Here is a 26,681-nt window from a genome sequence, read left to right on the forward strand (position 1 = left end):
TTTAAATTAGTTTGATTTTAGACTATTTCCCCCTCTATTGATAACCCCACTTTTAAAAAAAAATAAAAGAGGAATTTGGTTAAGTAGGATTTGATTTTTTTAATGCTTATTCAGAGAAAAAGCTGAAATAGTCCAGTCCAGCTTGAAAGTAGCATTTTAACTACTTTGTCACAAAGGTCTCGATTTTAATATTTTTAGACATTTTAACAGTATCTCCTCCAATCCTATTTGGTGGCCTCCTCCCAAGACATTGTTGCCATTTCCATTTCTTGGACTAACCTCCACCTGCAGGGACAAATGAGAATAGCTCCCTCCAGTCACAGTGTCCATGTCAGTCTTTCAAATTTGCCTGAAAGCAAAACTGCGTTGGTGTGGCTCGATTGGCACTCTCTGTTTTTTTGCCGGCTGAGAGTATCACATGGTGTTCTGATCAACCTACAGTATTTCAGCAGCTGCCAAGTTTGCCCTTAAAATTTAGGTTCCCCAGTGTGCCACTGGGCAGGTTCCCCACTCCAGCACTTTTGGAATATCAGCAAAGGACTAAAGCTCATTGTTAGCAAATTGCTACTATTAAAAAAAACAAAGTAAATGAACAGAGAGAAGATGATACCAAGTAGGTTGCAATAAATATTGAATTTATCATACTTAAGAAGCCAACCACCCCATGTATCTTATCTCCTCTACTTATGGCTCTCTCTCACTCTCCTTCTCTCTCCTATTCCAAATACAACACTTTCCATAAAAAAGAATACCACAGTTCCACATCTGACAGAAACATGCAAACATTTTTCAAACGATAATTTGCAAATGCAAATTTACACAGCTATGAAGGGAATGCTCAGCTTTCACACATCTCCTGGGGATCTGTGCTTTATTAGTTAAAGGTTTAAACCCAGTTTTTGCCCAATGAATAATCCCCCCCTCCTTCTCCTTTCTCACATCTAAATGTGGAATACTTTTTTCTCTTGTCTTCAGTTTACAGATTATGAGATCCAACATGTCACTCACTGGATTACTGCTCATAACCTGAGCACTACCCCAAGCTTACTTGTCTTCAACTTGTCCAGTGTTACTTAAATGGAATTATCTGTCACAATCCATATACTGAATCTGCATAGCCCACTTATCTCAAGATTCTGTGTGTCACCTCACAGATTATCCATTTTAATCCATACATTGAATCTACATAACATATGTCTTTAATTCACGGCTCTGATGAGCTATAGTATCACTGAATGGATTATTTCTCTTAATCCATTATTGGCAGTCATAAGACTGTTCACTGAATATACCCCCATGCCCCGACTTCACTACACACAAGCAAGATTAAAGTCTTCATCAAACACACTTTTGTCATATATCAAACATAGTTTAATATAAATACCTGTACTGATATTTCATACAACATGGAACAGAGCTCTCTGCTTAAAAATAAATGTCTATGTCACATATATATGGGTTAGTGCATTAAGATTAGGCATGGTGGGTTAATCCTGCTCTCAACTACACTCATTTAAACCTAGGGTTACTCCATTGGAGTTGCCCTGCTTTCAAACAGGTGCAGTTGAGAGCCAAATTTGCCCCAATGACTCCTCATTTTTACATGAGGTGAAAAGAAGAGTTCACTAGAGTTGTTTGAGGACTATCCCGTGCAATAGAGAGGGCTTTAAAAAAAAATGCAGATTCCGACTTGCCCAGACTTTCAAGCATGACAGTTCTTAAACAATGTCTTTAATTCTGCAAGTAAGCAAAGTCAGGAAGATTTTAAACAAAAGTCAGCTCAACCTTTTGTCTTGTAATTCCCTATACGGATTCAAAATTAGTTAAGTGGGGGACATATAAAAATATATTAACTCCTGGCAAACGGGAAATAAATTAGATTAACACAAAAGCCCTATGCATGCTAGGAAAGTTTTTCAAAGTTTTCTCACCATTGCTAATGCCAGTTCAACCCAACTAGTGTTAGCAACACTGGAAAACTTAGTGTGGAAGGGCCACTGAATGCTACCACTGTATCTGCTGAGAGCTGGTCTAATCAGGTGCTTGAAGGGGTCGCGTCAGCTGACACCTCCCTTTTACAATAGGACTTCCAACAATGCTAACACTGGTGGAACTGAAATACCATTAACAACAGCGGCGCATTTTCCGGTTGTTGAGACAGTGGAACACAGCAATTCAGGATTTGCCATATTGCATCCTATATGCTGCCTCTGCTGTAGCCAATATTAATGCTATGGAGGAAGACAACCACTCTCACCTTATACTACATGGAAGCTAATGTGCTGTGCTGAACTGGGAGGAAATCAAACTCCTGTAGGTAATCAGTTTCAGCTCTGAAACTCATCCTGCTTCACTGTGCATTACCCATGACTAATCCAATGGGCTTTTCTGAACCCATTTGCAAAAACAGTGGATGTAGAAAGAATTTCTATTTAAACATATCTAACTAATTCAATACATATTTTAAAAGTTTTTAAGAACTTAATTACTTGCTGCTTTGAAAAGAATTAAAGGGCATCTTATATTGGAATATCATTTAGTATATTAAGGATTGACTTGCTTTGAGCAGATTCAAAATTGTGTGACTTTCAAAATAAGCTCTCCTTGGAAGCTTCCATCCTCAGGCTTTTACTTTTCTTCCACCCACTATTACTATATATCAGGGGCGGGCAAACTTATTGGTCTGAGGGCCACATTGGGTTTCAGAAATTGTATGGCCTGGCCCTGCCCCTATCTGACTCTCCCTCCCGACGGCCCCCCCGGACATCCGCCCCATCCAACTCCACCTCTCATTCCTGACTGCCCCCCCCCGGGGCCTCTCCCCCCATCCAACCACCCCTTCTCCCTGTCCCCTGACTGCCCTCCGCCGCCCCATCAAACCCCACCTCCTTCCTGACTTCCCCCCCCCAGGACACCTGCCCCCATTCAACCGCCCTGTTCCCTGCCCTCTGACCCCCCTAACCTTATCCACACTGGTGCCCCCCTGACAACCATCCTGAACTCCCCTGCCCTCTATCCAACCCCCCCGATCCCTGCCCCCTTACCGCGTTGCCTGGAGCACTGGCAGCTGGTGTCGCTACAGCCGCGCCGCCCAGTTGGAGCCAGCCATGCCGTCGCCACTGCACAGCACAGAGCACCGGGTCAGGCCAGGCTCTGCAGCTGCGCTGCCCCAGGAGCTCGCTGCCCTGCCACCCAAAGAAGGGGGAACAGCCGGGGAGGGGCTGGGGCAAGCCTCCCAGGCCAGGAGCTCAGGGGCCGGGCAGGAGGGGCCCGCGGGCCATAGTTTGTCCACCTCTGCTACATATCTATACAAACACACACAATATACAATGGATACACTTGTTTAATTCATTTTTTTATAGATATTACTGGTTCTGGAAGTTTCCCCCAAATTTTAAATGTAGGTGATATCCTTGAAATGTGTATGAAACTGGATGAACTTTTCCAGAATACACACATACATTCACACCACAAGAATAAAACACTAATTTTCCCTTTTCTTTTATAATTGGACATATATGGATCCTTCCAGCTGATGATCTCAAAGTGAAACACAACTAATAATTAGGTCTCTGAGCACCCCCTGGAAGATGAGTAAGCATTGCTTCTCCCATTGTAAAGATGGGTAAATTGAGAAAGAGATATTAAAAGACTTGCTGAAAGTCACAGAACAAGTAAGCAGTAGAGTTGGGATTAGAACTGGGGAATCCTGATGTCGCTGGTGCTTGCTCTAGCTAATGCACATACTTCCCCACCTTTGGTAAAATATTACCATTTGTTTATTTAAAAGAAATAACAGGAACAGAAAATAAAGATTCTTGCTACAGTCTAATCTTCCTCTGATTTTTGCCTCTACCAGAAGCTATAATTCAATGTTAATGACATAAACCCAGGCAATAACAATAAGCAACGTAGTGCTGAATCTGCAGCACACAACCCTGAAAAACTCCCCTGGATCTAATGAAAAACACAATGAAATTTTGAACATTTAAATGGAAAAAAACTATTTGCTATATAAAATAGTTGGGCAAAACATCTTCAGTCCTGTACACTTTCCAGAATGTCCTAATAAAAAAGACATTTGGAAACACGTTCTCAAATAGTATCACTAATAGAGAATATTTTTTTAAATGCAGTTGCCAAGCCAAATATATATCTACAGAATTTAAAAATTACAGTTGAAAAACTGTTAATAACCTCATGTTCACATAGCAGGGAAAAAACATTACTTCTTTCCAGTACAATGCCTGTGTGTGTGTGTATGTATAAAACAGCTCAACTTGCACACCTTTCATGTTGTCTCACTAAATACAGCTGCAATACCACTGACCTATTGTTTGCTAGTCGCTCAAGGCTGGCGGTGGCATGAAAACCACATTCCTGGGCACTAAATAATCAGCCTGCATGACCCCCCACAAGAACCTGTAAGTCAAATTCATTTACCTCCAGAGAGCAACACGCTATTGTATCCTCCCTTCTTTCTAGCCACCTACAAACAATGCACAATAATTGCAACTGTCACGGCAGTCAGTAGGAAAAATAAACCAGCGCCTGTTTTCGCAGCTTACTGCCAAACCTGATCCAAACACCTAACAACCATGCCCCCAGCCATAGAACCACAGTTCCAGTAAAATGCATTGGCTGTGAGGCTTTGAACAAAGCTATGAAACAATAACTCAACTTGTGTTCAAAATATGAAATTTAAAAACAAAAGTTAAAGCAAATAAAACTCTTCTTTGAGGCTGTACGCCTTCTCCCCATCCTCCCACTGCCCACCAGGCAAGACTGAAAGAGATGTTGAATTTCTTTCGTGTTATCTTATAGTCGCTGCTGCTTTCATGTTTAACTTGAGAAGAGGAAAGAGAGGAAGGGAGAAAAAAGACTGCCCTCCAACAGAACAAGATCATAGGGATTTGGAAGAGACTGCCTTTTTAGTACAGAGCATGCTTCAGAGTCTTTACTCAGTCCGAAGAGAGTGGAGGATCATAGGGAGTAATTTTTTTAAAACTCCAGCATCTCAAGGGTTAAAGAAGTTCCAGAGAGCTTGCGGTTGCTGCTGCAGCAACACAACATTGAAAGCTGAAATGAAAGCCATCTATGGACCCTCAGCCTGAAACGCCTTAAAGATTAATGAATCAGTTTACACCACATCGTGGGGTTACTTAAATCATATACTTTTTTAATACGTACTAATCACACATAAACCGAGATATTAGCAATAGCCCTCTCTGGCCAATTGACTCACACATGTGAGGAAAGTGTGCTCAAGTGCATTTGTGTGTGCAAAGACTGAGTAAGGAATTCAAAATTTGGCCCACTTATAATAAGAGTAATATCTCAGGCTACTTGGTGCTGAAGTGCTGTGTTTGGTCATCAAGTTATCAAATAAGTGTACCAGATGCGTATATTTATTCTGGACTCAGATGAGTTACAACCCCTAGCTAGGAAAGTTGCGGGGAGCAAATGGCATACTTTCTCTCTTGTGTAAGTCGGTGGACTGGAGCAAGCTAATGCCGGTGGCTTATTTGTGACAAGCTGAAAGGAACATATGAATAAAACTCTAAGTTTTAATATAAACCTATGAATTATTCTCTAAGAGACTGCCTTTTAGGATTAGAGTAAATTGACAGCTTTTGTTTCAACATTTTACTAAGTGTTACTGTGCACTGTGAAACAGGTCCTTAAAACTGTCTGGAGTAAGTTTTTTGGAATTTGTCTGAATAAGGACTTCAGGGTTTGCCCCAATACGAGTAAAACAATGGCAGAAAACTAGGTCTATTAAAAATAAGTAGGGCTTAATTCTGATGTCACACCACTTTTACACTGGACATTACATTGACTTTAATGGAGCTGCTCTGGATTTGCATTGATGTAAGTGGTGCAAGACATGTTCTAGTTCAAACAGGATTAAGAACATAAGAACGGCCATACTGGGTCCATCTAGCCCAGCATCCTGTCTTCCGACAGTGGCCAATGCCAGGTGCCCCAGAGGGAAGGGAATGAACAGAACAGGTAATCGCCAAGTGATCCATCCCCTATCACCCATTCTTAGCTTCTGGCAAACAGAGGCTAGGGATGCTATCCCTGTCCATCCTGGCTAATAGCCATTGATGGATCTATCCTTCATGAACTTATCTAAATCAATTTGGGGAAGTTCTATGTTATACTGGAGGTCAGATCAGAAGATCACAGTAGCTCCATCTGACTATCATGTAGGATGTGGGAGTCTCACACTATTTTCTTTTAGGGGAACATCGTCTTCTTTGGAATTTACATCAAGTTTGACACACTTATTTTGAGCAGAAATATTTTTTATAAAAACAAACAATTACCGGTTTCCTAAAGTGACCTCACATATATAAAACGGGTAAATATCTTGGCAAAACAGAAGCTACTACTGCTGAATAATGGTCACATTTTGCATTTTTCTTCTACAGCAGGACTTTAAAGGAACATGCTTTACTACAAAAACTTTGCCCTTTCATCTATTGCACAATATTATCACCATCTGCACCAACAATAGCAAACATTTCTGATCTTCCGATTTCAGATGTGTAGTTCCTGCTGTAGATGGATGCTAAACACTATGTTAATATGCGAACTGTGAAAATCTCTGCTGGGTTTTATATGAATCCTATAATAGACTCCCCTTATATTGATAAAAACAGAATTAAAGATGGAACAAAAGCCTTACATAAATGAAAGTGGCTTGTTCATTTAGGACATACCATGGTTTATTAAAAATCACACAGGGAGATTGTACACTGCCAACAAACAAAGAGATGAGAAACAAAACAAAAAACATGAAGAAGTTCCATAATGCTAATTATATATACACGTTTTATTTTTGTTTCATTTTAACTCTGTAGGATCACAGTGACAATGTTACCTTTTATTTCTCCAAAGTTCCCTGATCCCATGGCAAGAAGCTTGTCTTTCCAGTCCTTTGATAGTAGCTTTTCAATACTGGGAGTTTCTGAGTGAAGGGAGAAAAAAAATGTAAGAAAATCAACATGACTGGCTCCACAATAGAACTCATTAAAAGTCTATCTGCTAAAAATAAGGCCAACCCTATTCTGGGCCCCAATTCGTAATGACTTCATCAACAAACTGATAAGAAGAAGGGGGGGGGGGAGAGAATGTGTTTTGTCACCTGCTGTTTCAAAATCATTAGCTTTTTCCTCTTGTGGAACAAAGCCATAGTAATTCTGTATGACAATGGGCACATATAAACCTGCAATTCATTGTTTTTCAATTTAGTGAACAAGTTCCTGCTTATAATTGATGCTTGTCAATTTCAGGGTGTTAGTCTGAAGTCAAAAAAATAATTATGTTGAGAAAATGCAGAGTAAAAAAAAGGCAAAGAATTAGCTCCTAAATCTGCTACATGTAATTATGTCCCTCTGTGTGTTTACAATTACATCCACTTTATAATGTGTGTTTAAACATCGTGTGGTGGTAAGTACATCGTGGAAAGATTTTCCAGTAACACACACATATTCAGACATTGTAAATAATAATAATAAAAAGTTTGGTGTGATAAAAAGCTTTACAAAGACTGTAAAATCCAGAAATGGGGAGGTGGGGGGAAGCATTGCCTAGAATGGAAACCCATTATTTTCTTATTTCAGATTTCTATCACTTCCTTTTTATAATAAAATATATTTGTTCAATATTTTCAGGGGAAAATACACTGAGGGTGTGGATGCGGCCAATATTTATGTCTCTAACTCTTGCATTTTGACCTCTTTTTTGTGTGGAATTTTAATGCATAAGTAAATATAAATGCTAATAAAATTCAGAGAACATTAAACTCAGTTCCAAACAATGTAATTGTATATTCTTGTCAGCATTTAGATGGGTACACAATTACAATGGCTTTCAATCCCACGATTAGTACTGCATTCAGTTAGAAAATGGAGTGTACTAAAAGATAAGTGTCCCAGTATGCGCCATCTAAATAACAATACCCACACTTATTATCTGGATCTAAGACATATACTGCTATTCTCCACATTTGTGTTTATGTGTATTTGTATTTGTTCAGGCATTTGTTTACCCCCTACCAGGAGCATAAAAGGAGTACATGTTAACTTATCAAAGGGACCGTCTGGCCTAGGGACCATACAATTATTAGCAACTGGTTAATTTTCCCCACAGTAAAAAGCTTTATGAGGAGCCTTCATTATCTTGTTTGGCTAATTTTGCCAACCTTCTTGAGCCCCTATCTTAAAGCTCTCAGGAATCAGTGTCACAAAATCTGTGTGCAGTTTTCAATAAAACCATATCAAACGTTTCTTTCTCTCTCAAAATGCCAATAATATAATATTTTATTCTCTCTTTATAAAGGATTTATGGAAAATGAAAGTGAACCCAAAATCTTTTTTTCATAAACTAACAATATAATATAATACAATACAATATAATATAATCTCTCACATACACACCATGCCTAAATGTTCGGTCTCCAGTTTAATATTCAAAAAATATATAATTATAGGAATTCTGCTCTTTAAATGGTAGGGTGAATGAAGTTTTAGTCTAACTGTTTTGTAATAACAAGAACTACATTAATAAAAGATTTAATTACAAGCTCAAAAATTACAACTAGATCACAATGAAATAGCTATGAGAAGCTGCATGTTAACGTTATAACATTAATATTTCCATTCCTGAGTTCATGATAAGATTCCACTGTGCTTTAAACACTTTCACAAATATTTCCAAAGTTTGTACTTTCCCAGTAAACACTTCATGAAGGAAACCATTTTTTAAAACATATCTTGAATAGGTCAAATAAACATTGCTGTTTTCTTTTTTCCTGTGTTTTTCAAAAATTCTTGAGTAGCATGTAAACAGGCCAGCGCCAATGCGGTATTTGCAATAGAGGACTGTCAGTCATTAAAAGCTAACAAACCTTTGCAAAGCAGGAATGCAGCAATAGAAATCCATTGTGAACTAACAATAGGCTACAGAACCTCCAGGCACCAAAAGTAGACCGTTTTACTTTTAAGTCTATTGTCAGCAAAGTCCATGACAAAGCTTTTCCCCTGCAGCTAGACAAAATATGCGCTGTAGTGTGCTAGCAAAGAAACAGAAGTCTTCTGTCTAACTTGGAGAGTTAAAGCAACAGTAGCCTGGTTTCTGAAGCCTACAGAACACTCCAGGTTCACTGCAGTCCCCTGTATTAACTACCAAGCAGAGACAAGCTCAGCTACACAGCAACGTAGTACAATTACCCTCCTTGTAACAAATAGTCCCTCCAAATGAATGGCCCCTTCATGACCGTGTTATTGGAAGGTGCTTGATCAGAAATCATAGTTAACTTTCTACGCATAAACCAGGATAGGAGTGGCTGTGATTAACATCAATGCTATTCTTTTAGGGATTTTTTTTTGTTTTGTTTTGTCAATAAAATTCTATTGACTGTAATGAAACAACTCATGTTACAAATTACTGTTCTTGCAACCTGACTCTACTGGTAATTCAGGAAGAGCTGCAACAAACAAGCTAAGAATAATGAATTCAATGGACAGCCATGTATCAATGACTGAATTTCTGCTAGAATGGTAAAGATCTCAGTAGGAAATTCATGATTAGGGATGTGAAAGGCCAAATGGCAAAATCCCAATAGTAACAATGCATCTGTTCATTAATGTGTAAATATGAGTAATATGAAAATTTAACACAATTATAATCCCCTCTGCAATGCTGATGGCGTAAAATAGATTGTTGTGATCTAATAAGTGTTTCCTCCGTTGAAATACTGTATGTTAACTATTTAAAATAACACTATATGGATTTTTTTGTTTAAGATACATGTAATCATGCTTAATTGATGTACTAAAGTAGTTTGAAACCTCTTTTGACTTGAACTGCAATTGTCACATGAGGCACTTTGACAGAATTTTACTATTTTTACAGCCTGCAAATATTTTTATTTTTTTTAAAAAGAATACTATGATTTTAGAGACAATAGATGGCCATTCCCCATTCAAAAGGAAGAACTGAAAGTCTATATCAAATTATAGTTTGATTATATTGTGTTACACAGTAATGTAATATGGCCTGTTCATGTATTCTGAGTATTGTTTGTGAAAGGTTTACATATTGTATCTTTAAACAGATTAGAATTTATGTATTATATCCACTCTATAAAAACAGATTTGAAACAGATAAATATTAAAAAACATAATTGTCCTAAAAGCTACAACCATAGAAACTTTCACAAACTAAATAAAAGCCTAACACATTTTGTTGGGAGGAGCACATATACTGGGAAAAGAAATAACACAGTAAATTGTTTGCAAAACAGACATACGTTGTGCAATTTAGAAAGTTTACATATTTACATATGGGTACTCATGCAATGTGTATCAACCATAAAGCTAGACTCAGTCTAGTGATCTGAGCACATGACTGAGAACTGGCAACTGCTACTTCTAATCACTATTCTGACATGGATTCTCTTCATGGATTTGGGAAATCACTGAACAGCTTTACCTCATTTTCACCATCTGTAAAATGGGGATGATACTGTAACAATTTCTAGCCACCTAGTACAATTGCCAGTCATGGACCCAGGACCTCATTATGCTAAGTGCTATACAAACACAGATGCTGGATATGCTACGCTGTATGCCATACTCATTCAGAACTTCTCAGTAACAGAGGCGATAGTGCTTAACTCTTCCTTCTTCAGGAACACAGGACTCATCTACTTGAGTTAAAAGAAAATCTCTGTTAACTATTACCAACATAGAACCTATGACACACAGAGTTAGCAGGGGTTCTCACACTGGGGGTTGGGACCCCTCAGAGGGTTGTGAGGTTATTACATGTGGGTTCGCGAGCTGCCACCCCAAACCCCGCTTTGTCTCCAGCATTTATAATGGTGTTATATATACAAAAAAGTGTTTTTAATTTATACGGGGGGGGAGGGGTTGGTGGGGTCGCACTCAGAGGTTTGCTATGTGAAAGGGATCACCAGTACAAAAGTTTGAGAACAACTGAGCTAAAGTCACAAAAGACTTAGGCACCAAACTACTTCTTTAGCTGCCTAAACCCCAGAATCAGGCCCCACTGGGATTAATAAAAATCGTATTCAGCCGTCATCAAACCCCACAGGTGCCTAAATTCACTTGGCACCAAAAGCTACCGAGGCACCACAGGTATAGTTTGGGGTGCAGGAGACACTGCCCTCCCTCAAACTGCAAACCTCGGGTAGGCGCAGAATTTGCCTCACCACCGGTAGTCCCATTGCCTGACTGGAGCTGCCTCTGCAAATACGTCAAACTACACCTACACTAGGCACCTATATTTTTGTACCTCTCACATGCACACAGCAGTCCGATGCCAGGTGTCAGACCCCTGAGCCCCAGAGTAATTCACAAAGACAGGCATTCCTCCACCTGACTTGTCTGTAGGTCCACATCCAGTAAACATGTTCAGAGCTCAACTATTGGATCAGGCCCCTGTAGGTGAGCTTACACAAAATGGATGGAAGGAGGACCACCTCTCTCCCTTTTAGCCCAGTGCTTAAGATACTCACCTGGTTCAAATCCCTCCTCCACCTGAGGGGGAGAAGGGATTTGAACAGGGACCTCTTACGAGCATGCGCTAATCACACGGCTAAGGGATAGTCTGATGTGGGACTCCCTCAGTCTCTCTTGTTGAAGCTGTTTCACTGTGAATAAATAATTTAAGATGAGTCATTGGAGCAGGGGGACTGGAGGCAGGAGGATTCTTCCTAAAAGTGGGGGGTAGCACAAGGCCCCACCCCCTCCTTGGCATCCTTGGCACCACCCCCGCCCTTCCTCTTCCTCTTACCCCCACCCCCGGGCCAAGCCGGAGCCAGGTTGGGGAGCCTGGGGCAGGTGGAGGATGTGTGGCTCTTATCTTGATCCGGCTCCAGCTTCTAGCCTGGGGCAGGGTCTGGGGGGCCGAAGAGCCGCAGCCGGGCCATGGTAAAGAGCCACCCAGGAAGCTGTGGGGAACTGAGGACCCTCTATCTGCCCTAGGCCAGGGGCTGGGGGCGAGTGAGGGACACACGGGCTGGGGACTGCTCTCGGGTCCTCCCATCCCAGGTAGATGGAAGGTCTGTGCCTGGGCTCCCTGGGCCGTTCTTACCCAGGCTGGGCTCCAGCTTCCAGGAGGAAGAGGAGGAGCAGGGGGCTGGGCCTGTGGCAAAAAGCGGGAGGGCCATGGCCCTTTGCCTCCCCTTTTTCCAGCACCCCTGCTGGAAATGTCTCCCACTTGACAGGTGAGTACTCAACCCATCGGGCTATAGACTCATTGCACACTCCATCTCTTTGTCCTACTGATTCTTTCATTATTTATGTTATTTAAGTTATGAGGGAGCACCTCTCCATCTGGCTTCTGGGAAAAACAGCATAGGCACCTAACACCAAGAGAGGGGTTGCAGCAGCGAATCCCAGAGCAAAGGGACATGCCTCCCTGCAGCCCACACTTAACTACCTATCTCTGTGAGAGGGATGAGGCTTAGCATCTCCCACTGGCTAGCTTAGGTGAAGAAAACCTGGCATCCTGGCTTTTGTGAACTTTGTTCTGAAGTGCCTGTCTCTCCCCATTCATTGTATAGGGAGCCTAACTCAGGCTTTGTGAATCCCAATGATTTTCTAGACATCTAAGTTCCATTGTGAATCTAGCCTTTAGAACACTAGTTCTGGTTCTATCTAGTAGATAGCAGTGATACACATACAGAATAGTCAGGATATTATAATATTTACTCACGGGGTGTTGTGAAGTTAATACTTGCAAAGGTTCTCAATGATTAAAAGCACTCCATTAATGCTAAGTGTTACGGAGAATTATGGCTAGGGCAGGGGAAGAGAAAGAGAACAAAATATGGGAAGAATAACAGAAATTGTAAAATAAATAGTGACAAAAGAGAAGAACGTGGATGCACAGAGTTCTTTGACCTGAAATTCAGATTAATTCACAGCAATTATTTTTTTTCCTGGTTGTATGTTTATCAGTCATTATGTCCTTCGTAATATATTTACACAGCATTTTGTTTTCCCTTTTTTCACCCTTGCCTCTTTTGCTTGCATATGCTGCTTCGCATCAATGCCTATGGCAATACCCAATGGTGAATGGCCCTCCAACTGTGCCAGCCATTGTTACAGCAGCATACTGGCTCTTCAGTTCATGTTCATTCCCAAGAACTCTCCCTCCTTTCCCCCCTTGGTGCCAAACACTCTCAAGACTGACTCCCTCAGATGGAACAATGAGACCTGGAGACTCACGCCAGCATCCAGTAATTCTCAAATGGAGCTGCAGTGCCAGAAATAAAACCACATTCTCTCCAGTGCAGTAGGGTCTATAAACCAGTCCAATTTGTGTATGTATCTACACACACACACACGTTTGTGTAGGTGAGCATGTGTATATGTTAAGCTTCTCTGACAGTATTAAAAAAAATAAAGGACTTAAGTAAATGAAAACGACCTTTGTAAACCAATTTCTTGTGGGCTAACCATGCATAACATAATACCTGTTCTTGGTTTACTTAAGCTTTAACTGTGCTTCATGGACATATTTGTTCCAAAACCCTCTTTTACGAAAATGGTTTCATTGTGAGAAAGGAATTGAGTTCTAAGGCCTCGTTTACACTAGAAAGTTGTACTAACACTCATTATTTTCAGCACAGCCTGGAGTGCAGCATCCACGACAAATTTTGTCTCTTACTGACAAAACTCTCCACATTTTCCAACTTACTTATTCCTCTTTTGGAGTGACCTAAACCTCCAGCTATTATAGTTCTATCAGCATAGTGGCAATGTGAATGCACGGATACCATAAGCAGTCCTCCAGCTGCAATCCCACAATGCAACATTCCCTTCAGGAGTGACCTGTCTGGAAGCACTTTTCAACTCCATTGTCCAGGGGTCACAAAGCCCACCAGTAAGGTCTTCACAGCCATATCTGTTGCTGTTACCTGATGATTATTTGCTGACAGCATGGCTCCTTGCTCTCAGTCCTGTGCTGCTGCTTGGTTCAAGGAGGAGATGCTCGATTTCCTTGCACTGTAGGGAGAGGCAGGGGCGGCTCTAGACATTTCACCGCCCCAAGCACGGCGGCATGCCGCGAGGGGCGCTCTGCCGGTCGCCGGTCCTGCGGCTCCGGTGGACCTCCCGCAGCCTGCGGGAGGTCCACCGAAGCCACGGGACCAGCGGACCCTCCGCAGGCATGCCGCCAAAGGCATCCTGCCTGCCACCCTCCCGGTGACCGGCAAAGCGCCCCCCACAGCATGCCGCCCCAAGCATGCACGTGGCGTGCTGGGGCCTGGAGCCTCCCCTGGGGAGAGGAGTGTGTGCAGGCTCAGCTGCAGCACTCCCATAGGAACAAGACTATTTACAGTGACAAGGCAAAGGAAACAGCAAAACTCAAAACTTCCAAAGAGAAGTCCCAGGACTGTGCAAAGGGAAAGGAGCTGAGGCAGGACCATCAGAAGGTGAAAGAGAACAATGAGTTCCAGAGCTCCCCACGTGACGTGTGTCTTTTATAACCAGCTGGCTGCTATATTCACCAGGGACACTATCATTTCCCCTGTAACCACTGTGAACAATTCATGTCCAGGAGAGGAGGAATAAGCCCCTGTGGAGCAGTGGATGAGGGGGCGTGTCTGGCACTGGCCAGCAAGTGAACAACAAGGTGGAGTAAAGAATGGTGTCCAACATCCGGCTGGACCCCCAGATAGTCTGAATGTCTCATGCCGATAAAGGTCATCCCTGGAAGAGGGAGAATCTGGGAAGGCATTAAAGAAACTACAGTGTAAGCTGATATACCCTAACTCTTGGCAATGTGTGCCTCTGTGTTTGCATTGCCTGGAAAGAGCTGATGGAGAACATGGTGTGAACCCATATATCCTTTCCTTCTAATCTAGCTGTAAACACACTCTGCCATCTATCCACCATTTCTCCACCCCATGTCCATCTGCACACCATCATACCAACACCCTCCAGCAAGTATTCTTTCATAAGCATTCTCAATGCATCAGTGAACAAGGCAGTATTAACTATGAATAGTTTGTGCAATTTTTTTTTTTAATATGGAGATATACCTATCTCATAGAGCTGGAAGAGACCCCAAACGGTCATCGAGTCCAGCCCCCTGCCTTCACTAGCAGGACCAACTACTGATTTTTTTGCCCCAAATCCCTAAGTGGACCCCTCAAGGATTGAACTCACAACCTTGGGATTCGCAGGCTCATGCTCAAACCGCTGAGCTATCCCTCCCCACAAAAATATATATGGAGATATACATATCTGATAGAACTGGAAGGGACCTTGAAAGGTCATTGAGTCCAGTCCCCTGCCTTCACTAGTAGGACCAAGTACTGTCCCTGACAGATTTTTTTTGCCCCAGAAATGGCCCCATCAAGGATTGAATTCACAACCCTGGGTTTAGCAGGGCAATGCTCAAACCACTGAGTTATCCCTCCCCTGTAAATTGTTGTCATGGGGTTACATGAACATATAGCATTTGCACACCCACATACGTGGTCCTCTAACAACCAAGCAGTGCTCTTAAGGCATTACATGCAGCTTTGCAAGACACCATAGATCACAAACAGACACATATCCAGTGCACTGAGGTTTGGAAATTCAAGATCACACATTTCCTCTTACAGTCAAAGTAGCACTGTCCCCTGATATGTAGGCATCATGAAATGTATCCACAAAGATATACATAGCACAACTGGCACAGGGGGAGAGATACTGAATTTAAAAAAAAAATTCAGGATGGCGCGCACACACACACACACGACTGGGCCAGCAGCCACACAATTGCACACTGTAGCATGTACAGTACTATGGATGAAACAGTCTGTTAATTTTTACACACAGCTTTTGGTCTGTGGACACAATTCCACAAAAGATTGTTAACACAGAGCATTTACGATTTTCCCAGAAACTACAAGGCAGAGATATTTTGATCAGCCCACCATAGTATGCATGACCCTACTCCACACCAGGTCCACTGGGAGGATCATCACAGAAAACTGTACGGCTACATATGTCCCCAGGTGGCTTTCAGACTTCATAAACAGCTCCCTTCTCTGGCAGGATCATACCTCTCCACCCCTGCTCCTTGAGACACCAACCTCTCCACAATCCTTTTGAGTCAGTTCCCACTGCGCTCTGTTCCCTGAGCTTTTGTCTACTGGAGTAAAGAGAACTGTTTTGATTGTAAGTCTTGTCATCTGTGATGCACTGACATCCAGCTTCTTGTTGCATTTTTTCCATACATAGTTATGGGTTGTAGTTAGTAAAGGCAAAATCATCTGTAAGTTGCTAGCTCTTTTTTTTTTTTGATGGCTGGCATGTTGATAAAATACATGTCTGAACATTGAGGTATCTTTATTGTGATTTCTGGCATTGTAGTGCTGCCTATAGTGCTAAAAAGTAATTCACATAGTCAAAAATGGTCCCATAGATCAATAAAAACATTGAACGAGTATTTAAAAGTCAGCTATCCAGCATACTACAGAATCAATTGCTTCTGTTCAATCTAGAAATACTCGAGCGGTCCTTTTACTATTGTTCACATATATGCATATGCAAGTCTCCCACAATTCAATCAAATATTCCTTAAAATTATCTTAATTCATTCCAAAAAATGGTGAAAGCAGTGTACAAATACAATACACCACCAGTTACTATACAAATGATCACATTTTCAGGCTATCGCCACTGTCAAAGTACCTCCCCTGAAGTGTTCTGGCAGTGGTACTGTTAACCGACTTACTTTCAGGTTGTTTTAGTTCAGCAGACAGCCTGGCCACTCACTCATCCCCACTGGCAATACGGGTCTCACCCTATGCAATGTTAAGTGTGCAACAATAAATGTTGGGATATTCTTCTTGCTGAGATTGAGCTTTGTCAGGAGACATCTCCACTTGCCCTTCAGTTTTCCATAGGCATACTTCACATTCATTCTGCAGGTACTCAGGCAACAATTAAACCTTTCCTTGCATCTGTGCAGTTTCCTAGTATCTGGCTTCACAAAAGGCCCTGCTTTCAGACTGTCAATAAGTTGAGCGTTTCTAGAAATCTGGGTGTCATGGACTTTTCTGGACCAGACAATATATTTGTTAGTAAAACACCCACAATGATCCACCAAGGCCTGCCTAGCCACTAAGACCACCCCTCCCTTTTGGTTTATATAATCACAGGCTAGGGGACAAGGGTCCTAATTATCACTCCAGCAGAGTTAGGGAAGCCCTGCTCCTTGAATCCATCTATTATTTCCTGCACTTGACCTTATCCTGACAGAACTCATTTTATCTCCTTGCAGACCCCCACCAAGTTTTCCAACACCAAATTGACTACTCCCTGACAACCTTCCATATGACCACTGCCACTCCTTTCACCACTGCAAGGGCAGGTTCCATCTTGACGTTCCTGTGCTGCAGGACAGTAGTGCATTCGATACACTGCTCTTAGGAGTGTAGCCTTCTGCAAGCGAAAATTCTGGAGTCACTATTGGCTATTCGATGTTTGCAGAACGATCAGGTCCCGTTGCTCAGTGGATGCCCCCCAAGCCACCACTCTTACTGAGTGCAGTTATTCTGTGTAGCACAGCTGTAACAGTGTAGCCTCTGCCTTCACTGTTCAGTCATCCTCAGTTGAATCTCTTTGAGTGCCGTGTCCTTGCACACACAGCAAGATGTCCTTACAATGTAGAAAGGAGCTGTGTTTCTCGCTGCTACATCCATGTTAGTAGCAGCAAGTTCTCAAATGGAATAATTTTCCACAAGACAGCATGCCTGAAGACAGCATGAAAGACACTAGGATGCCTACCTACAGTGCAACACGATTTTTGCCAATACAGCTTCATGCCGTGTGGGCAGAATGTACCAACATAAGCATCTGAGTATGAACGTACTCCACTGATATCGTTTTGTGGTTGGCTCTATGCCAACAGAACTTCTACTGGTACACCTCTCTACTGTAGACAAAGACTAAAGTGCCCCCAAAAATATATAAATGGCATTAAAAGATAAAGAGGAAGCATGTTACCTGCCTATTAACCCAACAAGGTGTCTAATTCTTCAGAGATATTTATTTTAAAAAATTAAATTAATAAAATGAATCTCCATTTCGGTCTACAAAACGATATAAATAAATAACACAAAACAACGAATTTTCAGTATTATACATCTATATAAAGTTTAAGACCAGCATTTTCCTTTCTGATCAATACTACAATTATACAAATGGGAGCATGTGAGAGAAAAAGAGTGGAATATGGGGAAAATGTCTTCCCTATGGACTGAAGAAGAAAAATTTCTGCGCCATGCAACATTCTAATACCTTTCTAATTCTAGTCAGCTATAAGTGAAAGAAGGAATTTATTTCTCAAGCGTGATCTACCCAAACCACAGCTGATAGAATAAGCCTGTATACCAAAGTCAGCAGCAGCCACTGAGCAGGATCATAACTCAGCAGCCACTGAGATATTTTTAATATTTCTAGAAACTATTTCAAGAGTAACATAAAAACAGAAACATCTGGAATTTAAACCATTAAATCTCATATCAGCTTTAATTTTCTATCTCAGTTAGATCAAAGCAAATAAATTCCCCTGAAATATTTTCATATTAGTACCACCAATATACTAATTTTCTAATTAAGGGTTCATAATAGCTAGTTAATACTAACAAACAGTTATGCTTTTGCTCTGCTAATTTTTGACACCTTTAGAAACTGATTGGTACGGAACAGAAAATATACATTAGGACATATGTGTGCATATTAACATTGAATATTTAAAAAAAATTATTGAGGGTTCTATTGCTGCTGTTTATTCGCTTGCTGGGTATTAGTAAGTTAAAATCTCAACAATCTTTTAAAAAATGAGAACATATTGTAAATAACAACAAAGCATGTATCTAGCACTATTGCTAGAATTTAAAAAAAAAGTCCATATTCAACATTTAATTTCCACTATGTTTGCAAACAGAAGCCATTCCACTAAAATAATAATCAATGGCATCATAACACTTGGCACATATGCGCTATAGTACCAGTCCCCTGAAGATCTCAAAGCACTTAAAAAAGATATGCACTGTAATTTCCTTTTTTAAAGATAGGAAAAAATGAGGCACAGAGGCAGACTTGCCCGGAGGCACATAGCTAGAAGCATCCATGTAGATTACAGACAAGAATCTAGATATCCTAACTTCCAGTCCCTGCTCTAGCCATTAAACCACATTGCCCAGAAGACTGTTACAATATTAGCACACAAATTTCAGGGCTAGAAAAGAGACAAGTGATTATTAGTGTCCAGAATTCCTACATCTTTCTAACATGAATGCTAAACCAGGGAACAAGAGAAGAGAAAAGTCTTAGCTGTCAAAGAAAGAGCGCAATTAAAAAAAAAAGTAAAACAATAAATCTCTGCTCTTGTCAAAAAGGCACAACTTCCGCTTGTTGAGGGTTGTTTTGTTTTGTTTTAACTAGCTCTGTTCTCAGAGAACGACACACAAAGATCAGTTCCTCATCTGACATTCCTGTAGGTTTTTGGCTCTGGTTCACAATGCACTCTTGTCAACAAGCTCAGGGAAGAGGAGTCTATTGCACTGGGAAAAAGCGGGTGGGGGATAAGGAGGCTTCACCTACTTTAAGACACGAAATGTCCCACTGCAGCTGCACCAAAGTACATGTTACTTGACTAATCACTGGTTCCTTCCCCCTCCACCCCCGCCCCACACTTTTTTTTTTTTTTTTTTTTTTGGACAGCTGTCTTCCTATCATCCCAACAGGTGCTATTAGGCCCTGAACAATGGCTAAGGCTTTTAAGCCAGTGCTGTTGACAAGTGAAAGGGAACAACAAATGGCTCGGCAGTGCTCTTCTCCCTGGGTCACTCAGCCAAAGGTAATGGTTATTATTTTTATTTATTAGCTCTGCTGCACTGTCTTCCATTGTGCCTCCTCCATCCTCCCCTTTCCATGGCAGCCAGGAGCATTTTAACTTTTAATAAAAGTGGGAGAACACATAGCTCCTGAGCTAGCGCTTTCTGTAAAGTGCACAGTTAATGAAGGTTGTCCATTTAGATCTGGATAATTTATGATGTCAGCAAGTGTGGGTGGGGAGGGCTGAATCAAGATCTAGCCATTAGTTGCATTGTGAGGAGTGAAAGAGAGAGTATGCGGAAGCGGGGGAGAGAGAAAGAGATTTTTAAGAGTATTTGTTTTTGAAAGATAGTTGCAAGGTTAGACAATAAATAAGACAGACTCTCTGTTAAGGTTAACACTATTTTTCTTTACTAATCTTAACATTTCACCCATGTGTGCCTCTTCAGAAAACAATGGCAGATATAAAACCGGAAGTACAAACTATAGTTCCCTAAAGTGAACATGAAATGAACACATTTAAAAACTGTATTGTTTATGGCAAACAAGATCTTTAAATAATGAATCAAAACATGTTATCCGCCAGGGGACAAATGCTTTGGGATCCTCTTATGCCAAACATATATATTTGCTAATTAAGGGGCCTAAATGTCAAAACTCTGCACAGACAGTAAGCTCCATCAAATGAAAACCCATTCATTGCGGGGGCAAAACCATATATTTGCATGAGCAAAACAGGTAATTCCATGTACAAATAGAGCAAGTCACCTGCACATGCAAATATGGTCTTTGTAGAGCTCCCTCAAAACATATGGTATCAAAAATTTAACTTAATATTCTAGCAATGACTGATATAGAATATTATGGCCAAACTGAGCTATGCCAATTTATACCAACTGAGGATATGGCCCTATACATTTAAATTTTTAATTGTCATAATAATGTTGTGAAAGGGGCTGTATGGTGAAAAGAAGAGTGGATTATATACCCACTGTACTGGAAGCAGAGCCTACTGATATTACTGAAATACTCAAAAAATATACTTTTGGAGATGTTAACAAAATTATACAAACAATAAGAAGGATGAAAAAAAATAAAGAACAGAAAACCAAAAAAAAATCAAGAAAATACATACTAGACTAAGATTTCTGGTCTCTTTAAAAATATGACAGACTGTTTTACCACTGGAAGTGAGAATTAAAGCACATATGCCTGATGCTAAACAACTACACATCCTGAACTCCTCTTGTGCAACATATGTGAAAAGAAAATCTCAATATCTGTTTGCCAGATGCCAGAAAAGATATGAACAATAAAAAAAAGACAACATTTATACTATAAATCAGAGCTTCTCAAGTGCAGGTAGTTTCACAATAAATCAGGATGGTAGTTGTAATGTAAATGATATTTGCATGAAATCATTATGTCAAATTAAATAGAAAATTATTAAAGCAAATGTCGTCTTTGGATTTGCTTGGAATAATCTTCCAAGATTTTCACACAGGCTTCTCCACCAAAGTACAGCATTCCATCTGCCTTGTTCTGTTTGTTCTCACTTGTCACCATTCATAGATTTTTTTGGACTGTGTTATTTTCGGTTTAAATAGGGAGAGGAAATACACTGGGTTTCCTTTTGATATAACATTTATCTTCGTGAGTTTGGTAATGACATCAGGATGCACGAGTGGTGCAGCCACATAGCAGTTATGACAAGTCATCCCCAAACAAGTGAAGAGAAACCAACAGAAGTCTATTATAAGTGGTTCTTTAATGTAACAGGTCTGCACAAGGAAAAAGGAGAGACGAAGAGAGAAAGAGAGGGGGAAGAGGAAAGACAGAGCTAAAGAAAAGGGAGATCAAGAGAAAGAGGGAAGATGGAAAAAACAGAAAAAGAGGGATGCAAACACTACCTAATAAAGAGGCCAAGGAGTAGAAGTCTGCAACACACTACAGCTACTCCCTGACTACTATTATAGACATTACCACTGAATTACCCCCTCCCACATCACTGCACATACAGATCACCCAACCAGTCTAGGTAAACATGCAAGAGAAAAAGCAAGGAGCAACACTCAAGTTGTATTGGTGGAAAATACAAAATGATACAAACGCAGGCACCAGAGATTTCTACAAAGCAGTGTCCCTGCTATGAAGGAGGCAGAAGTCTTATTTCTCCTCTGCCAAAGAGGCAGTATAATCATGCCCTTAATTTTTTTTCTTGAGCATTAATGGTTTTGTGAACTCAGACTACCTCCATTCAACCCCAGAACATGACACCTTCCACTGCAAGGAATTACCTAATTCTACAGAGAATTAATTTACCTGCATCTGGGATGGCCTTGTGGGCTACCAAAAAGAATAAACCAAGCACAGGACAGGAACAGAACACCATTCTTCCAAAAATAAGGGCCATTCACTTAAAAAGCAGGTATGGGAGCACTGATGGCAATGACGGGTTATGCCCTGTGGCTCTCTCCCAGCCCTGCCCAGATGGTAAAAGAGAACAGAGAATATCTGGGATACCGAGACTGTCAACACCTCCTCTGATGAAGTGAAGCTACCACCCACTTTAAAAGAAGAAACCACCGCCACTCAATATTACCGATTTTGTCAATAGCACCCAGTATTTAGGTAAGCTAATTAAGAAACTAGCACACACACACAAAAAAAGCCAAAACCCTCAAATGACAACTCTGTCAGCTGCCAGTATCTTGGACACTGCTCTGGTGGCCAGAGGTGCTGGAACAATTTGCATAGTGGGGGAATGCTGAAAGCCATTGAACCAAACTGTAAACCCTCTATATGACGGAAACCACTTCAAGCCGGAGGATGCAGCAGCACCCCTATTTCCAGCACCTATGCTGGTGGCTTATCAGCTCCTGTCCATAGGCAAGGAAGGTGCAGTATACTCATCCTGAGGGATCTACTGGGGCATTTGACGTCATTTATCATTAAATACCCCTGACCTGACTACAAGAAGCTCCCGGCTGAATGGAAACACCCTGAAATGGCTCAGGTCCTTCCTCAAAGATGAAACCAACTGATCCTCCACTTCCATAGCCTTCCCCTGTAGAGTCCCACAGGATTTATCACCTCTCCCCTTCATTCTGTGTTGTTCAACATCTCTGTGAAGTGTTTGGGAGGGCAGGTGAGAGAACAAGGTCGCCTGCACTGGTCTCCGGTCTCTGCACTGTCTCCCCACTGAGAACAGTATCCAGTTCAAGGTCTCTGCCCTCATACTCAAAGCCTTTGATAGGATTGGATCTATCTGCCTAAAAGAGCACCCTTCCCTCTGTGGCTATAACCTCTCACATCAGCTAGATTCCACTGGAACAACAAAGTTAGTGGCCAATAGTGGGAGGCCAGTGAATGCAGGAGACAGAACCTTCATAGGAACTGGATCTACATTGAGGAAACTGATTCTGTAAGATATAAGTCAATAATGAGAAATCTGTTTCAGCAGCAGCTCTTGTTCAGTGGGGCAACTACTTCCAGTAATGGCCAACTATGCTGATGAAGAAAATGTTGGACCAAACAGTAGGTGAGTGCAAAACTCTGCAATTTTATTATCCTGTGAACATTTTCTTCCGTCTCTATCTCGGTGGGATTTGCTTCCTGACTTTTCGGTTCAAATATAACTCCAAATTTCTAAGTGAAACTTGACCAATGCCAGCATATTTCATCTGTTTTAACACTGAAACCTCCCAGAACAGGGAATCTCTCAGCCAATGGATGCTCTAATGTTGAAGTCACACCTCATAACTTTTTGTTACTTACTTTCCCCCCTTCTTATACAGTACCTCTCTTTCACATGCATACTGTGAAGACAATTTGGGTATTTATACACAGATTTCTGTCTCTATATATCTACTTTTGAAAGAAGATCATCCAAAGATTCCCATGTATTTGTGAATTTTATGAGGAAACTGGTGTTCAAGTTCTATAGGCAGAACTTTTTAACCAGTCTCTCTATATAAAGAGAAAATAGATGGAGAGCTGTGTATACACACACATATTAAATGTTTGTACAGTATGCATGTGTGAAAGAGAGAGATGTACTGTATATACAAACACCAGGCACAGAAAGGGGCAGAGTCAATATCAAATGGGGGCAGGGGGAAAGGATTCAAGACGCCTGAGAAGTTTGGCAAATGACAAGGACAAATTCCCAGATTGCCTGAGAACAGGAGGTCCGGGGGAGGTGGCAGAGGTATGGAGTAATTGTGGAATGGTGTTACGAGGAATTTAATAGATCAGAAAGGCTGAATGGGATAACAGGCCCATTATTCAGAAAGTTCTCCTTTGTGAACAAGCGTTAAGGGAATGCCAAGACAACAAATGACTTAATCCTGGGAGGGATGCTATGGCATAAATGAAAACAATCTATACCTTGAAAGCCAATGGCGCAAATTTTTATATCATATAACCACTTTAATTACCACAGCTCTCAGCAAAGTCTTAAGGGTTGCAACTGGAAAAACCACACAAGCATGCCCTGCCTGACCTGTTTCCCCCGTCTCCCCCCCATTTTCCAATGTACTCAGGAGGAAAACAAGCCACATAAATGAGAAAAAGAGATGGTTAAATACCACATCAAATGTAATGATTACAGAGATGAAGAGAAGAGAAAGAAAAAATTATTGTATGTTGGTTTCTTTTTTCTCCTATGTTCTGTGATGCACTGACATCTGTTATGGGTTGTAGTTAGTAAAGGCAAAATCATCTGTAAGTTGCTAGCTCTTTTTTTTTGAGGTATCTAAACCTAGAGCCTCTTGGTTGTATGCACAGAGGTATTAAATAATACAATACCAAAAGACACTCCCTCCTTCTCCCCTGCTAGACTCGTGAGTGCTTTAAAATAAGCCTGGTGAAAAGTGGAGGATTTCCTTCCCAGCTTTCACCGAGCACTGCATGTCTTCGGGAAACTTTCATCCAGCTTCCCTTTCTTATTGTCTCTTGAGTCCAAAATGTTTACAGAGTAGGATCTTGGAATCAGAGGGTCTCATCTAATTCCCATTAAAGTCAGGCGGAACATTTCCATGTGACTTGGATCAGAGTAAGGCCCAGATCATTGAAAAAAGTAGAAGTCATGGAATGGGTGATTAAGATAGAATAAGACTTCATCAACACTGGAAGCTGAACCCTGCTAACAAAAACCATGTCTTTCCATCACTTACGGTTTTCTGGGATCACTGGCAGGTTCCAGTTTATACCCCACAGCCAACAGTCTAAAATACAACAATGGTGTCACTGACTGTATTCCCTCCTTCAGCTTCAGGGGAATTGCAGGACATTAGCAATGTCTTTGTAAACTTCAAACTTAATCTATTCTTCCCTCATAGGCACAGGGAGAATAACAAGGTATCCTCCTTTCTGCCACAAACACATGGGCCCCTTAGAGTTCACCCTTTACTCCCTGCCACAGTGAAGCATCTTTCATTTATTATTTATTGTATTGACTTTTCTGTGTATTGACTTTTCTATGGCACTCATCACTGTACATGAGTGCCTCACAAACATGAATGTATTTGTCCTCACAATACCCCTGTGAAGTGGGGAAGTATTAGTTTTCCCTCTTTACACATGGGGAAACTGAGGCACAGAGGGACTGCATGACATCAGGTCAGACAAGAAGGCTGTGGTAGAGCTGCAAACTGAACCTGGATCTGCTAAGTCCCAGTGGAATTAAGCATTTGTGAGATACTAAAAGTCTGTACACTTTTCAAAAGCCACTACCCAATTCAAAAAGATAAGTAAAAATCAGACCAAAAATCAGGAGATGAGGTAGGGGGAAAAACATTTCCCCAAGATGACTACCCCTACTATGATCAGAGGATGGCTAGAGAGCAAATGGAAAATGGAAGAACCACCTTGTGTTTCACCAAACTGCTAGAATTTTATTTTTTTCATTGGGGAATCTTCTTCACTTAAACTATTGTTTCTCAGAGAAAAAGTAACAAATGTGTGTTTTCAACACCTGGAAACTTGTACTGGGCAAATAATAAAGTTTCTTATCTGAAAGAAATTCTTGGCATGCTTCTAGGTCAGCCAAGGAAATGAAAATAAAGAAAGATGATGCAGCAGTCCAGAACTCCAGTTTTCCCAGATCTTAACTGAAACTGAGCCCCAACAGTTTCAAGTTCTGTGCTAAATCTAGAACACATTATCTTAGAGTGTGTTCTAAATTTGGCAATATGAGTTCTCCTACCACTAAAATCACATGGGTCAGTATTGGAAACAACATCTTCCGAAAGATTTCGTGTTAAAGCATTAGCTAGAAGTAGAGCACTTGGTTTACCAAGACTTTGGGGATTGGAGAGATTGTAGATCATGTGTCATTTGTGGTTTATGCTCAGATATAAAGTGTGTTACCATTTCCCCCCTTATTCTCCTCTCCCATCCATCTTTCTCTTAGAGGAAGGGAGAGAAGCCACAAGAGTGCCAGTTATATGCAGTGCCAAAGTGCCAAATATTTCAGATTTTTTGTTCGTTGTGACACAGAAAAGCGCCTACAACCAATGACCTGGGAACTCAGTAAGCTTTCATAGCTTGGAGAAAGGGGAAAAAAAGAGGAATAAAAAATGCCCTGTATCCTATAGGAATTACGTTTGGGTAGTTCACGATGAGGCTACTACAAAATACTTTAAAACCACTAGCCTCTTAGCTACATTACATTAATAAGGCATCTCAAGCATTCATTCTTCTACACCTGCTGTAGGCTCTCCAGGTGGATCCCAAAAATTCACTAAACTGGAAACACTAACCGAAGGGAGTCATCAGTGCATTATCCTGCATACA

The 26,681-nt window shown here is 41.0% G+C and overlaps 1 protein-coding gene and 1 non-coding gene across 50 annotated transcripts in view; both read right to left on the minus strand.

Annotated features, from left to right (window-relative positions):
* The window catches only part of SOX5 (SRY-box transcription factor 5), an 862,257-nt gene that overhangs the window by 201,495 nt on the left and 634,081 nt on the right, over nucleotides 1-26,681 (minus strand). For all 49 annotated transcript variants that reach the window (XM_039544018.1, XM_039543816.1, XM_039543795.1 and 46 more), the window contains one exon: nucleotides 6,890-6,976. In XM_039544018.1, coding sequence (XP_039399952.1) covers nucleotides 6,890-6,976 — 87 coding nt within the window. The remainder of the gene's footprint in view (nucleotides 1-6,889; nucleotides 6,977-26,681) is intronic.
* Nucleotides 25,963-26,083, minus strand: LOC120396193. Its single transcript, XR_005593052.1, has one exon. It is a non-coding gene; the product is annotated as a small nucleolar RNA SNORA5 (small nucleolar RNA).

This window comes from Mauremys reevesii, linkage group 1, assembly GCF_016161935.1.
Source record: "Mauremys reevesii isolate NIE-2019 linkage group 1, ASM1616193v1, whole genome shotgun sequence".
In the NCBI taxonomy this organism is placed as follows: Eukaryota; Metazoa; Chordata; order Testudines; family Geoemydidae; genus Mauremys; species Mauremys reevesii.